At 52.4% G+C, this 13,269-nt stretch overlaps 1 protein-coding gene across 2 annotated transcripts in view; it reads left to right on the top strand.

Moving 5' to 3' along the window:
* The window catches only part of MNT (MAX network transcriptional repressor), a 29,257-nt gene extending 16,480 nt beyond the window's left edge, over nucleotides 1-12,777 (top strand). For both annotated transcript variants that reach the window (XM_082776515.1, XM_082776514.1), the window contains 2 exons: nucleotides 9,988-10,180; nucleotides 11,716-12,777. In XM_082776515.1, coding sequence (XP_082632641.1) covers nucleotides 9,988-10,180; nucleotides 11,716-12,431 — 909 coding nt within the window. In that variant the 3' untranslated portion in view covers nucleotides 12,432-12,777. The remainder of the gene's footprint in view (nucleotides 1-9,987; nucleotides 10,181-11,715) is intronic.
* Nucleotides 12,778-13,269: the final 492 nt, after the last annotated feature.

Genomic DNA, 13,269 nt, shown 5'->3' with positions numbered 1-13,269 from the left:
GGAGCTGCTGTGCATTGTTTACCTGGCCCGATCAATTGATTCTATCTTGTCTAATTAGCCTGAATTTCATCGCAAGTAATAAAGGCTTCCAGCAACAATAGGCTGTGGTCATGGAACAAGGGTATGGGATCAGCTGTGGGCGTCAGAAAGAGATGAGAAATCGGACTTAAAAAAAAGAAAAGGTGTTCAATAAGTAAAGCGAATTGGAACCTGCTGAAAGCTGTGAAACACTGAACTGGAGCACGGGGCTGGGCTCCGCTGCAGGCAGGGGGAGCTGCACCGGCACAGCAAGTGCAGCCCCTGCTCCTCGAGGAGCCACTGAAGGATTGATTTTAGCTTCAGGGCCTGACGTCAGGCTGCATCCGCACAGGAGGAGGGGTTCGGAGCCTGAGAGGCTGGGGGAGGCTCTGAGCTCGCTGTCCCTCGGCACTCGGCGTGCTGCCTGAGGCACAAACTCGAGTTCCCGCTGCTGGGCATCCTTCAGCAGCTTCCAGCACGTAGCGCGGGGCCGTGCCTCGCGTGCAGCAGCACTGTCAGATTGTTTTCCCTTTGGATAACCTGCACAGTCATCAAGTACGAGGAACTCGGGATTCTCTTCTTGAATCAGGGAGTGCAGTGCTCCGGCTGGCGCATCTGCTGAGAGTGACATGGGCCCCGGGGGGCTGCGGACGTCTGAACCCAGATCCCCGACCAGCCCTCACCACCTGGGGCGAGACATCCCCAGAGGGAGGCTCTGTCTAGAGAGCAGTCGGTGGAGTAACTTCATTTGCAGCAGTAGCCACAAAACATGTCATGCAATAGAAATAAAAAAGCCGGTGTTTGGACCTTGTGGGGTGAGTGGAAGCCGTCCCCTTGCCAGAAGGGATGGTGATTTTCCTGAGCGGTGTCTCACTCGTGACTCACACACAGGAGTTTGGAGAGAGTAAACAAATTAATAAATCTTTTACATATTTTTTTTAGTTGCTAGAAAACCCACAGCTATCACCCTGCTATCATTTGGTAATAGCTTTAGGAAGCGCTTAAGGTTCTGAAACACAAACCAAAGCTGGCGGAGCGTAGCAGAGGGTTTGGAAATGGCAGCTGTGTTGCAGTCCGTTTCGAGTACCATTGCTCATACTCCTGGTTGCTGTCAGAGAGCAGGCACGGGAGAGGCGTGCACGGGATGTGACAAAAGCAGTGATGTGTACAACCTGATTGCGTGGGTTTTATTTCACGTATAACACTGCAGAAGTCACCTACCATTAAAGGAAGGCAAAAACCCCAATCAGCGACAGCGAAAAAACTCACTAACAAAACAACCATTTTGTTTTGTGATTTTGCTTTTCTCTGAGAGCCTGATAGGAAGAGCTTACAGCCCCACGGCCCGTGTTACCCGGGGAGCTTGGGTTCCTGTTCTTGTTAGCAGACAGCAAAGGTGTGTGCTGATACTCTTTGCAATTATAGGGAAGTAAATACTGACCTCACAGCACTACAAACAGTCACAAGAAAACAGAAGTGCTGTGTATGCCTCACACAGCAGAGTTCTGCCCATGTTGCACAATGCTTTGCAGCCATAGGTGTCGGGGCAGTCCTGCTCAGGCAACTGCAGGATAATGAATGAGGGGGGGTTCGAAATTACAATACAGCAGCAGGAAGTGGTATCAGCTTCACCTCCCGTTGTCATGTCAGTGTGACTATGATGTGATGGAAATACTGATAAAGCGTCCTTTGGAGATGGTGGAAATACAAGTACAATTGTACAGGGCCCCTGTCCTAGTTCTCTGTATAACCTGCAGTGATGCTGATCCTGCTTGTGCCTTTCTTCCCTGCCAATTCTCACCGTTCTGCCCGAACACTTCTCTGTGGGCAGCTGTGACTTCTGTTCCGTCTCTTTCTCTTTGAGTCAGGCCATGGGAAACCGGGTGACTGTAGGAGGTGGGTGCCATCTGTTGGGCACGATCACTCCCTGTGTCTGTACTTTGAGAAAAGAGGAACTGGCCCTGGGGATGGTCGGGCATTTTTCTGCAGCACTAGAAAGCCCAGCTTGTGTTTCGGTCCACATCCCAAAAGGTCTGAGATACTCCCAGCGGCACTTTCCCCTCACGTGGTGGTTCATTCTGCAAACAGACTCACCCAGGCAAAATGCTTCGTCAGGTTTTGAGCATGTCGGGTGCTCCCAGGTAGCTCAGAGCCTTGTGTTAATCCTGGGGCAGTGTCTTTAACGAGGTGACCTGGCACCAGGGCCTGGCTGTCAGCTGCCGTTCCGAGAGTAGGCTCCAGGATGTGTTGGAATTGGTTGCTGAGATACTGCATTTTTCTCTGCAAATTGCTACACCAGGGAGAAAAGGCATCTGCTAGATACTAATTTGTGTGGCCCTGTAGGAATGCCCCGTGAACCTTGCAGCTTACAACGTGTCTTGGCCAGTCAGCATCTCAGTCACATTCAATTTTGATAGACTTCAATAATAGCTAATATATTTAGTAACACAAAAGCTGTTGAGTGTCAATAGGCTGGTCTAAAAAGGGGATAGTTTTAGGACCAGTTAGGAAACATTACCCTTTGTTCCCCTCCCTGCTCCCCCATCATCTTGGGGCCAAAGCATGGCTTGCATGTAGGGGTGCCCGAAACACCTTGTGGCTGCTCAGGGCCTCTGTGAGATTGAGCAAAATCGGAACTCACTTCTTGTAACACCTTCTGTGTTGCACAAGTCAGTGAATTTGTACAGCTTGGGTGGGCTGGCAGCGTCCCGATCAGCTGAGAATTACGAAAACTGTCAGAAAGGATTGAACCACAAATACAACTTTTAATTTAGAATTCTTGCTCTGCTCCGCTGTGCTAGCTTAGAATTCGTTGGGATTCAAAGCTCATCGTCCCCAGCAGCTGGCACCATCCTGTGGCTTTATGCTAAGGGTTTCGGGGGGCTCTGGGGCCGCCTCAGCCCAGCGGGGAGTGCTGGGGCCTGCAGGGGTGCCCCCGCTCCAGGGCCACTGCAGTGAGCAGCGGGAGGACTCCGGGCACCGGCCGTGCGGGGACGGTGGGCACGGGGCAGGCGCGGAGCTGCTGGCGCTGGCAGCCGTAAACCCTCCCCGTGCATGTTTGTGGCATTGATTTGTGGCCTCGCGCAGGTGCAGGCGTGGTTTGTGTTTAACCACGGGCTTCTTCATGCTGCCCTGAGATCCGTTTTGTTCCCTCCGTGGCCGAAGCAGCGAGGGAGGGAGGTCGACAGAAATCCTCTGGTGACCCAGATCCGATCTGTGGGCCGTAGGTGGAGCTGCCCGATGTGAGTCACCAGCGCTGCCCTCCTTACGGCGGGGGAGAAACAGGGGAAGGAGGCGATGCAGGAGCACCGGCGCTTTCCCGAGGCAGCAGGAGCTCAGGCTCCTGAGACCCGAGGCCGAGGCTTGCGGTGGGTGGGAAGGGGCCACCCGGCTCTGCCCAGGCAGGGCCCCCGAGGAGGCCGTGCAGCCAGCATCTGCCAGGGGAGCGCTCATTACGGGGAAGCCCTCGCCTGGTGCTCCCCGGTGGCAGCCGCTCGGAGCCCCGGGAAGCCGTGTGTGCGCCTGGGGGCTGAGCCAGACTTGCAAAAATAGGCACAGAGGGGGGGCCGTAGCCAGGGCCCATCCAGAACCGTGCTTTGTCTCGCGCAGCAGCCGCAGTGAGATGCCTCCAAGAAAAATAGAAGAATCCCGCAGCACGTAGATGCAGCGATAACGTCTCCACATTTATCTCCTCCTCGTCTCTAGCTGTCAGAGATTCGGCTGTAGCCGGAGCTCAGCTGCGGGTTGGCTCCCAGAGCTGCTGTCTGCGCGTCCCACGTACACCCAGGAAAGGCTCAGGAGTCTCTAATCCGGTGATTTTGACACTAATAATAATCGCTCCTTGAAACGCGGCGTGATTGATTTTAGCTTGCAGAAAACTATTAGTTCTACCACAGACATATTTGCCATGTGAAGCAAATTAAAATTACTTGGTCAGTATAATTTTCCAAATAACAGACCCCACATTTCGGGGTATTGGGGCATCCAGTATCAACTAGCGTCATTGAAAACATCTCACATTTCCTGAGTGACAGAGATTATTTAAAACAAACAAACAAACAAACAAACAAGAAAACCACACAACCACTCTGAACACATTGTCATTGCAGACAATACTTCAGTGTTTTTTTAACATTGGATTTCTCTTACCCTTGAAAGCCATGTCAAAGAATGGGGCAGACCTGCTGAACTGGTAAAAGCCAGCGTGGTTTTGGTGATTGCCACCGGGAGCTGCTGCGCCTTGCCTTGGTTTGTGTTTGCACTGCGTGTTCCAGTCATTTGCTGCTTCTCTCTCTTCTTTTTTAAGTCCTTTATTCTTTGTCTTTTTTTTTTTGATTCTTTGTCTTTTTTTTTGGATTCTTGCTACACTCTATCCAGTAACTATTTATACCTCCTTCAGAGAGCTGTGCTCACGGGAGGCTCGATCCTCTCGGAGCTGCAAGGCCAGTGCAAAAAGCCATTTTTCAAGTGCATTTTTGTTCCAGAGATTGTGGCCCACTGTGTTTTGTATCAGGAATTTTATGTGCTAACAGTGTGCAAATAATAAATAGTAATAATAATACGTGTTCTCATTCTCTCATGACTCTCTTCTCCAGACAGATTCCCTATTCTGTGAAGTATTTCTAGATATTTAGCTCTTCCTCTGCAAACCAGAGGGAGCGTGCTGGGTGCCCAGAAATACGATGGTCACAGGCCCCTCAGCAGCACAGCTTTTGTCACTCGCAGGAAAGCCGGGACAGCAGCTGGCTCATTTCCTGAAGGCACAGAGCTTGCTGCGTGCGTGTGAGGCTGAAGTCACATCCTAGAACGTAGCACTGCGAGGTGGGGTTTGGTTTTGGTGGTTGTGTGAAGTGTTAGTTCTGAGAGCTTGGGAGACTGAAACTAATGCAAAGCCAGTGGTAAACAGCCCCGAATCCTTGCTCTGCACCTCCTCCTTCCTCTCCTCCCTCCGCAGACAAGCTCTCACCTTCCCAAAGTCAGCAGGGAAGGGAGCTCCTGCAAGACCCCCCCACGGGCTGGTGCTGCCCGGGGCCTGCAGGGACACGGCTGCTCCGCGTGTGGGCACCGGCAAACAGCAGCTCTCAGTGGATAGCCACAGCCAGATGTCGTTCTGTGTCTGAGACCGAGTGGTTGTCAGATAAAAGGTGCTGAGCCCGTCGGTGCTTACAGTGAAACGCAGCGTGTGCTGCCTCCCTCGGCAGTGTTGTGCTGCAGCCTGAGCCTGTAGGTGAGCCTGCGCCTTAGGGCCCCGGAGCTCTGCACGCTGTCCTCAGGTTCCCTTGCCTCTGGGTAGGTGAGACCAGAGCCCTCTGCCGAGCAAACGCTCCCAGGAAAATTCATGAGGGATGGTGGCAGGTCGGTGCCCGGCTGTACCTGCTCCCGGCTGTGCGGCCGTGGGCAGCAGAGCAGGGATGGGGCAGGGACGGGGCAGGGGCTGCTTCGGCCGCTGGTGGCGGCGCTGTGCCTGTGTTCTGCGGGAGCCTGCGTGGCCCCGCTGCGAGATGGCATCTGTAAGAGCCAGCCGAACCATGCAGTTGCCATGGAAACGAGGGATTTTGTTCCCGTGGCAACCAGCCGGGGCTTTCCCACCAGCCATGCGAGCTCCCGAGAACAAGCGCCAGCCTCACCTCCGCTTGGGGCCTCATCCTGCCCGGCGCTGCTCTCTGCCAGGGGCAGCCCAGGCCGTGTGTGGAGGCTGCGGGCACGGCCTGACGCCACGGCCTGACACCTCACAGGATGCCCATGCAGGAGGCAGGCACCTGGATTTTGGGCTTGCTCTGGTTCTCCTTCAGCACTGCAGGCTCGGTCCAGTTGGGCACGCGGTTGCTTCAGTTTTAAAGAAACTGTTCCTTGCACCTGAAGAACTTGATAGAAGACATAGCGAGATACGAAGCAGTAATGTCCATAATTAATATGAGTCATGTAACATCCCAAAAGTACCGCAGGTGGGTGTAACACCTCTGCCAACAGTCTCGGGGACTTAGGCTGTTTGGGGCCTGTGCTTCCCACAGCGTGCCGCCTTCCTCGAGACGTTCCAGGAGGCAGGCTGGTGCCATCCCACAGCTCTGCTGCGGCGTGGCAGTCCCTGCAAGGGTGGGAGCCTTTTCCTGGGATTTAGCTGTTTTCATTGTCCCCAGGCGTCAGCACGGTGCATGGCACCGCACAGCCCGCGCTGACCGGTCAGGTTCTGCTGCAGTCTGTGGGGTGCCGCACGCGGGATGGCGGCAGGGGGGCTCCTGGGGCCCGAGAGCTCCGCGGGGTGTGCTCCGGTGTGTGCAGCCACAGTAGCCAAGAGTTAAGGAATCTGGTTCAAAATCACAAATCGCTCTCATGATTGCTCATTGATGGGGAATTTTTAATCGGTGCGCGCTGTGTAATAGAGCACAGCAGCTGAAATGTACTTCTGGAAACGCTTATAATTGAAAGTGAGTTTTTAAATTGCTAATATAATGCCTATAAGGGGAGCTTTTTAATAAGACCTTTTAAGCCTCACTGATGCCAACTACAGGGTTAGCATTATTCTTGAGGCAAGCGCAGAGAGCGTCGGGAGCATTATTTTCCATCTTGACATAAGAATAAGCAATTTAATTACAGCCAGCTATAAAATGGAAAATTCTTTACAGTGACAAATGAGCTTTGCAGTGTAGTGACAACAGTAGTTTGTTTCTGGTTTGTTTACCAAATAATGGCAAGTGGGATGCACACAAGGACCAAATAATGGCTCTGCAGTGAGAACGGACACAAAGGCGCAAAACGTTCCAGCTCGTATCGCACCGTGTGCTTGCTGCCACTGCAGTTGTGCTGGTTTGCTTTAATAATCCGTGTGGGAAAAGGCGGCTTTGAAGCTGGCAGCTGCATGTGTCGGAGGAAAAGCCGATCGCATGGGTAGCAAAGGCAAACCCCGTATGGATTTCGACTTGGTCGCTGCTGTTGCAATAAGAGATGAGAGACCTCACCATGCCCTCCCTTCCTCGTCACCGTCTCCACGTGTGCGGGGCGGGTTTGGGGTCAGGCAGCACCGCAGCCGATACGTGCAGCTGCCCGGCATTGCCTGGCTCGCACCCAGCCAAAGGACAGGTGTGTTTTCCCTGGGACTGCTCCCGTACTTTGCATCGAGGCATGCTGACGTGCGTGGCTGAATGACCTTGTAAATACAGCCTTCACTTTCAGAATTGTTCCGCCCTTCTGGGAAATGGAAGAAACTGCCCAACAAGAGGGATTCTCGTCCCTGCAGCACACTGTTCCTGTGTGCTTTACGTGGCCCCTGCTCCCGGTTTCACGTGTGGTCAGGAGTTAAGCTGCAAGAACTCTGAATGCTCTGAGTGAAACCACCAACTCCTTTTCACTAGAGCTGGCAGCTGGTGTGCACAGCTTCTCAGCCGCCAAAAGCCACGGGCACATCCGCATGAAAAGCAGGAAATCCGTGATTTCTTCCTGGGGTAGAGAGATCGGCTTCTCCCACAGCACTGTCAGGGTCCGTGGTGTGTTTGTAGGTTTTCTTCAAGTGCCTAAGGAGTAAAACAAAAGCCAGATTTAACGGTGTGATTGTCACGATACCTTCCTTATGCTGCAGCGTAAGAGTTGCCAGAGCAACCAACGCTTCCATTCCTTAACGTCGAAAGAAGCAGTCCTGCAGTGCTACTGGCACAGGAGAAGGGTCTGGGCCGAAATGTGGTGGCAGGGGAAGAGCCGTGCTGGCGGAGCCGTGCGGCGTTGCCCTGTGCCAGGCTGGTGCCCTGGGCCCAGCCCTGCAGCACGGTGGAGGCCTCACTGCCGGCAGCGCCATGGCAGGGCCGGGGCCCGCAGGCCTGGCGGTGACCCAGGGGCTGAGGCCGTGGCTCCTGCTCCCGCAGCCCTCCTCCAGCGAGGGTTGTGATGTCCCTGAGAGCGCTCCTGCTGCCACCCGGTGCTGGCGGAGCTGCCTGGTACACGGCAGGGATTCCTGGCCTACTGACTGCAGTGGCAGGGCTGGGCGGCCTCGTGGTTCAGTGTTTGGGGTTCAGCTGCTTTGGGTGCAGCCGTCCTTAAAGGAGTGGCTCCCGAAAGTCTCTGGGGGACTCCAGACTGGTCCTTGGCTGCGGGCAGGGAGCTCCCGCTGTGGGACCACGGCCCAGAAGAAGCTGCAAGGCGGTGCAGAGGAGAGCAGCATCTTCTGGGCAGTGACGGTCTGAGTCTTTGGGCCTGGATCACACCTGGGGAGTGCTTCATTCCGCATCCTGGCTGGCAGCTCAATCTTCGTCCCAGTTATAAGCACTTTATCAAAGCCTTCGCTGTCGCCTTCCCAGCAGCTCCCAGTGGGAGCGGTGCTGCAGAAGTGGGTCAGACACAGCTACAGGCCTGCAGCTGGCCCGCGCACACGCCTCAGCTGAATGAAATTTCAGACCTGGAAAGACAGGTGGTTGGCCATTTGTATGAAGTCCTTTTGTTGATGTTTCATTCTTAATTACGTATTTTATGGAGTTTCAGGGTCTCCTCTGCCTGTTTGAGTTTTAGGTCTACGTGCTAATTCTGTTGGAAGATCCCAAGGGTTTGGGTTTGGTGAAAGCAGTGTCGGTGTGGTCGCTGCTTATTTTAAAAATAAATGTAACCGCCGTGACTTGCTTTTTTTTTTTTTTTGTATAGAGTAGGATCTGTTGTGATAATACTGCTGCAGCAAGAAATTCCTGTTTCAGAAAAAAGGTGGAGGAGACCAGTGCATGTCTCTGAAGGTGTTTTCTGTTTGAGAACATATAGGCAAGCGCAGTCACAATACTAAGGTCTGGCTGACCCTGTGGTGTTTCTGATGTGTGACTGGAAAGCCTGGCACCTGACGTGGGCGGGGTGATTCGCAAAAATTGACCCATCGACAGGCAGGTGCCAGGTTGGCAGTCTGCCCAGGGGGCCGCCGATGACACTGCTCAGGAAGGAGCACGGGCAGATGATCACCCCATCAGTACCAGGCCCCCAGCGGCACCGATAGGAAGAAACGGAGGGGCAGGAGGGGGTCTGCTCCCTGTCCTGCCATCCCTTCTGGGCTGCGTCAGCCCCTCTTACCCAGCCCAGCTTGCAGGGCATCCTCTTGCCCTGGTACAGGAGATCCAGGCGTGGGAGACGGCAGAATGGCCAAGCTCCTGCTGGGGACACGGGCGTTGTGCTGCAGGGGCTGGGGGGCTGGGGACAGCTCTGCTGGAGCCTCCCGGGCTCCCCTTGCAGGGTAGCACACACGTGCAGCTCCTGCAGGGCCCTTGGGACTGTGCCTGCAGGGGGGTGCTGCTGGCACAGAGCAAGGGGAGGTGCTGGAGAGGGAGGCAGGCTCTGGTTAATTACACTAGGTTTGTTACTAAGCCGAGTAGCAGCTCAGCCGGGAAATCCGTCTTTACGTGGCGAGCTACAACAAAACACATCCCAGAATAGTTCCTGAAGGATGACTGGGGCCAGCAGACTCCGGCCATCTGCTCTGCCGCCTCCCGGCACCTTCCCCTGGAGCGCGCCCGGCCCGACGGGTCAGAAGTGGAGAGAGAAAGAACTGTGGAGGTCAGGAGAGAGAAAGAATGTAGGAAGAAGGTTTAATTTTCTGTCCGTAGAGTGGCAGAAATACTCTTTTAAATTTTTTTCAGAGAAATACTTTTTTTTTTTTTCCAGAGAAAAAGCTTCACAGATTTTCCTAAGGAGCTTTAGGCTGTTACCCCCGCAGCTGAAGTGCCTCACCCCTGGCGTGGTTAACCATTTCAGCTTTGGAGGCTCATCAGTTTTCCTTCAGAAAACAGAAAGTGGTTGGTCAAAGTAACCCTCCAGGCTTTCATGGCCAGGTCTCCTCCTTTCCCCTTCTGCATGAATTCGAAAGGCATAACTACATCTGATGAGGTCTACACCAGTATAACTGGTAACAGAAGAAAACCAGTAATGGATGTGGGAATGACCGGGTTGGCATAGGTTACATTTGTCTTTTTTCTCCCTAGATATATTTTTTTTATTTCTTCCTGTCTTTAGACTTTAAAGAGAAAGGAAAAAGAATATGAGCACGAGATGGAGCGGCTGGCGAGAGAGAAGATTGCTACCCAGCAGCGACTGGCAGAAGTGAAGAATGAGTTGAGCCAGTGGATGGACATCATGGAGATCGACAGAATTATTCGACAGACAGTTCAGCCAGAGGATGACCAGGCATCTACCTCGACAGCATCAGGTATCTGCAATTTCTCTCTTCTTTTATCATCACTGTACATCACCGGCACAGCTGTGTAGTGGTGGTGGTGTTGGGAGTCTTCATTTAGCACTAGCACAGTTTCTTTGCATTCAGAATGAAGTAAGAGGTTTTTAAGTGTTTTGTAATCATTGATGCTGGTCTAATAAAATACTTCTACTTGTGTAAAGTACACTGAAAATCATGCCTCAGCAGTGTTAGGTAAATACAAAGTGCAGGTTTGCACATTCAGCCTGCTAGTATCTCACATGAAGCTCCCTGCTCTCAAAATGTAGTTTCCCTCTTGCACAGCTGTGCACCACTGCTCAGTAGAACTGACTGGTGTGTAAGCATCTTGATGTATTTGTGCATGGAGGTGGGAAGGTGTTCAGCCATGCAGAGAAGAAGGAATTGGTACAGGAAAGATCACCAGAGCATTTGACCAACTTAACGAGCCTTTACATTGCATGAGAAGGATTCACTATGAAGATAAAATGATACTAATGAAAATCGAGTGTGCTGCTCCCAGTAAGAAGTTTCTGTGAGGTAGGAGAGTGCATGCGTTTCTCCGTACCAGTGATCTACAGCAGGAAGAATAGGCAGTCGTGGATGGACAGTGCTTTGCTTTCCAGGGATCGGAAGGGGGTAGCAATTCTTAACTATTGGCAGCAACTCCTTCAAATCATAACAGCGTTTGCTCTTGGTGCTCCAGGCAGACGATACAGCAGCTTCCAGAAAGGGAAAACATGAACTTTCTGGTTCATTCGGAGTCCTGTATTGGGTTCATCACCTTTGAACATGCTCTCAACCATCTCCAGGTGGAAGCTGAGAGTAGGGGTGCTTTGTAAGTAGGGGCATCAGCCGGCCTCAGCTGAAAATGATGTCTTCGAACTACTCCTAACCACAGCGCTTGCAAAAGGGAAGTACGTTCCCTGGTTTTCCTGCTGCTTCCATGTCTTCTGAGATTTTTAGTCTACTGCATGGCTGTCCTCAGAGCATGCAGTGCAAGGTGCCCTGCTCACGATCCTCATCTCCTTAGGGTCAGTATTGCCGCATTAATTTGTGGGCTGAATGGAGACTCCTTTTTCCAGAAGCAGGCTGAGGAACTTGCTGCCATGTTTCTTCATCGGTGTTTCCTTTCTGCTCTGGGAGCAGAAGGGGTAGTTCCAGCTGGTAGAGCAACTTGCCAGGATGAGAAGTCCTGTTCTCTTTGTGCACGGAGCACTCCTAATCCCAGGTTGTCTGTCTGCCTCTGCTCAAGTTGCTTCCCATGCCTGCCAAGTGAGATCTCTCAGCCTTTTGTGGGCACCCCTCTCTGGGCTGAGAGCCTGGCTCTGTGTCCTTGTCCCACACGCAGAGAAGAGAGGGGTGTGCCCACCCCACTGGGGCCTGCTGTGCTGTGCTGCCCTTCGTAGCTCAGCGTCTCCTCCTGCTGCCATCTCTTCTGCTTGTGCTGCCATGTAGGAGAGGCTGGTTACCCCAGTTCGTGCTCTGCTTTCTTTTTTATGGGAGTTTCTTCCTTTCGTTTTTTTTTCCAGAGGGTGAAGACAACATGGATGAAGACATGGAAGATGACAGGCCAGTGAACTCTTTACCAAAACTAACCCAGCGCCAGCACCCAGAGCTCCTGAAAGCCGTCCCTTCAAATGCTGCTTCCCATCACCCAGCAGTTTTGCCTCAGCACCTGTCTATCCAGCAGAAACAAACCCCAGCCCACGCACAGCCTCCCATCCAGACACAAGCACTGGTCCAGCCGCAGGCGATCGTCCCAGCACAGACTCACATCGTGGCGGCTTCGACCGTGCAATCGACTGTTATTGCCCACACCGCCACTACCCACGCCTCGGTCATTCAGACTGTCAACCACGTGATTCAGGGTCCACAGACCAAGCACATTGCTCACATTGCACCTTCCACGTCCAGCCCTGTGCAACTTACCACTGCTGCTCAGCCTATCGGCCACATCACTGTGCACCCAGCCACCATCAACCACATGGCCCACCTCGGCCAGCAGCTGCCCATCTACCCTCAGCCCGTGGCCGTCAGCCAGCCTGTGGTGAGCCACATTGCTCACACTATCTCTCACCAGCAAGTGAATGGAACCACAAGCCTTGGCCAGCAAGCGGTGATGGCCAAGCCTGCTGTAGGAACCCAAGTTGTCCATCACCCGCAGTTGGTTGGGCAGACGGTCCTAAACCCGGTGACTATGGTAACCATGCCATCATTCCCAGTGAGCACACTGAAGCTGGCCTAGAGAGGATCGTCCGACGGCGCAGTCGTTGTTGGGAACCTTTCCTAAACTCCATACATTCCAACCACGTCCGACTCCGCGGGAGGGAAGTGCAGCAAACTCGGAGTGGCGGGGTGTGCGGGGCTGGGGCTGGCTCAGCCGCCCGGCCGCGAGCCTGCCGGTGATAGCGAGACGGGGCCGCTCTGCACTTGGGTTTTGCTAATCCGAGAAAACTTCAAAGACAGTTGTTCATGGTGATTTTTTTTCCTTTTATGTGTAATCAGTGAAATATGGATATGATGTTCTTAAGACTTTAATTTTCCCCTTTTATGTGTTGCTTCTTTGTAGAATAAAATTGCTGATCTCTTTATTGAGACATTGCGTAGAATGGGAAAAAATCATAGAAGTCTATATTTATATATATGTGTGTATGTGTGTGTATATATATGTATATACATATATATATATAAATATAACATTTGAAGAAGGCCTTTTGTAAGGTTGATTATTTTGCAGGATTATTAGACAAAATTCATTTTTGGAGGAAGAAGACAGAGTGTCCTCTCTAAACAAGAAACTTTAAGATAGATGGTTTGGTGGACCAGGGTACATATACAGTGACAAAAAATGCGTTAAAGGTATTTCCCGTCAATATATTTCAAAAAAACATCTAAAATCACTGTGACTTGTTATGGCATTTCAAGGAAATTCTCCTACCTACTGAAAGGAAGAAGGCAAAAACGCCAGGAGGCCTGCATGGATGAACAAGGTCTCCTGATGAGCTCCTGGACAAACTCCAACATAAAAAGGAAGCCTCCAGAGGGTGGAAGGAAGGAAGGACAGGTAGCCTGGGAGAAAATAG

Source organism: Aythya marila, assembly GCF_965140915.1.
Source record: "Aythya marila genome assembly, chromosome: 20".
NCBI classification, from domain to species: Eukaryota; Metazoa; Chordata; class Aves; order Anseriformes; family Anatidae; genus Aythya; species Aythya marila.
This window is presented reverse-complemented; position numbering and strand designations above follow the sequence as displayed.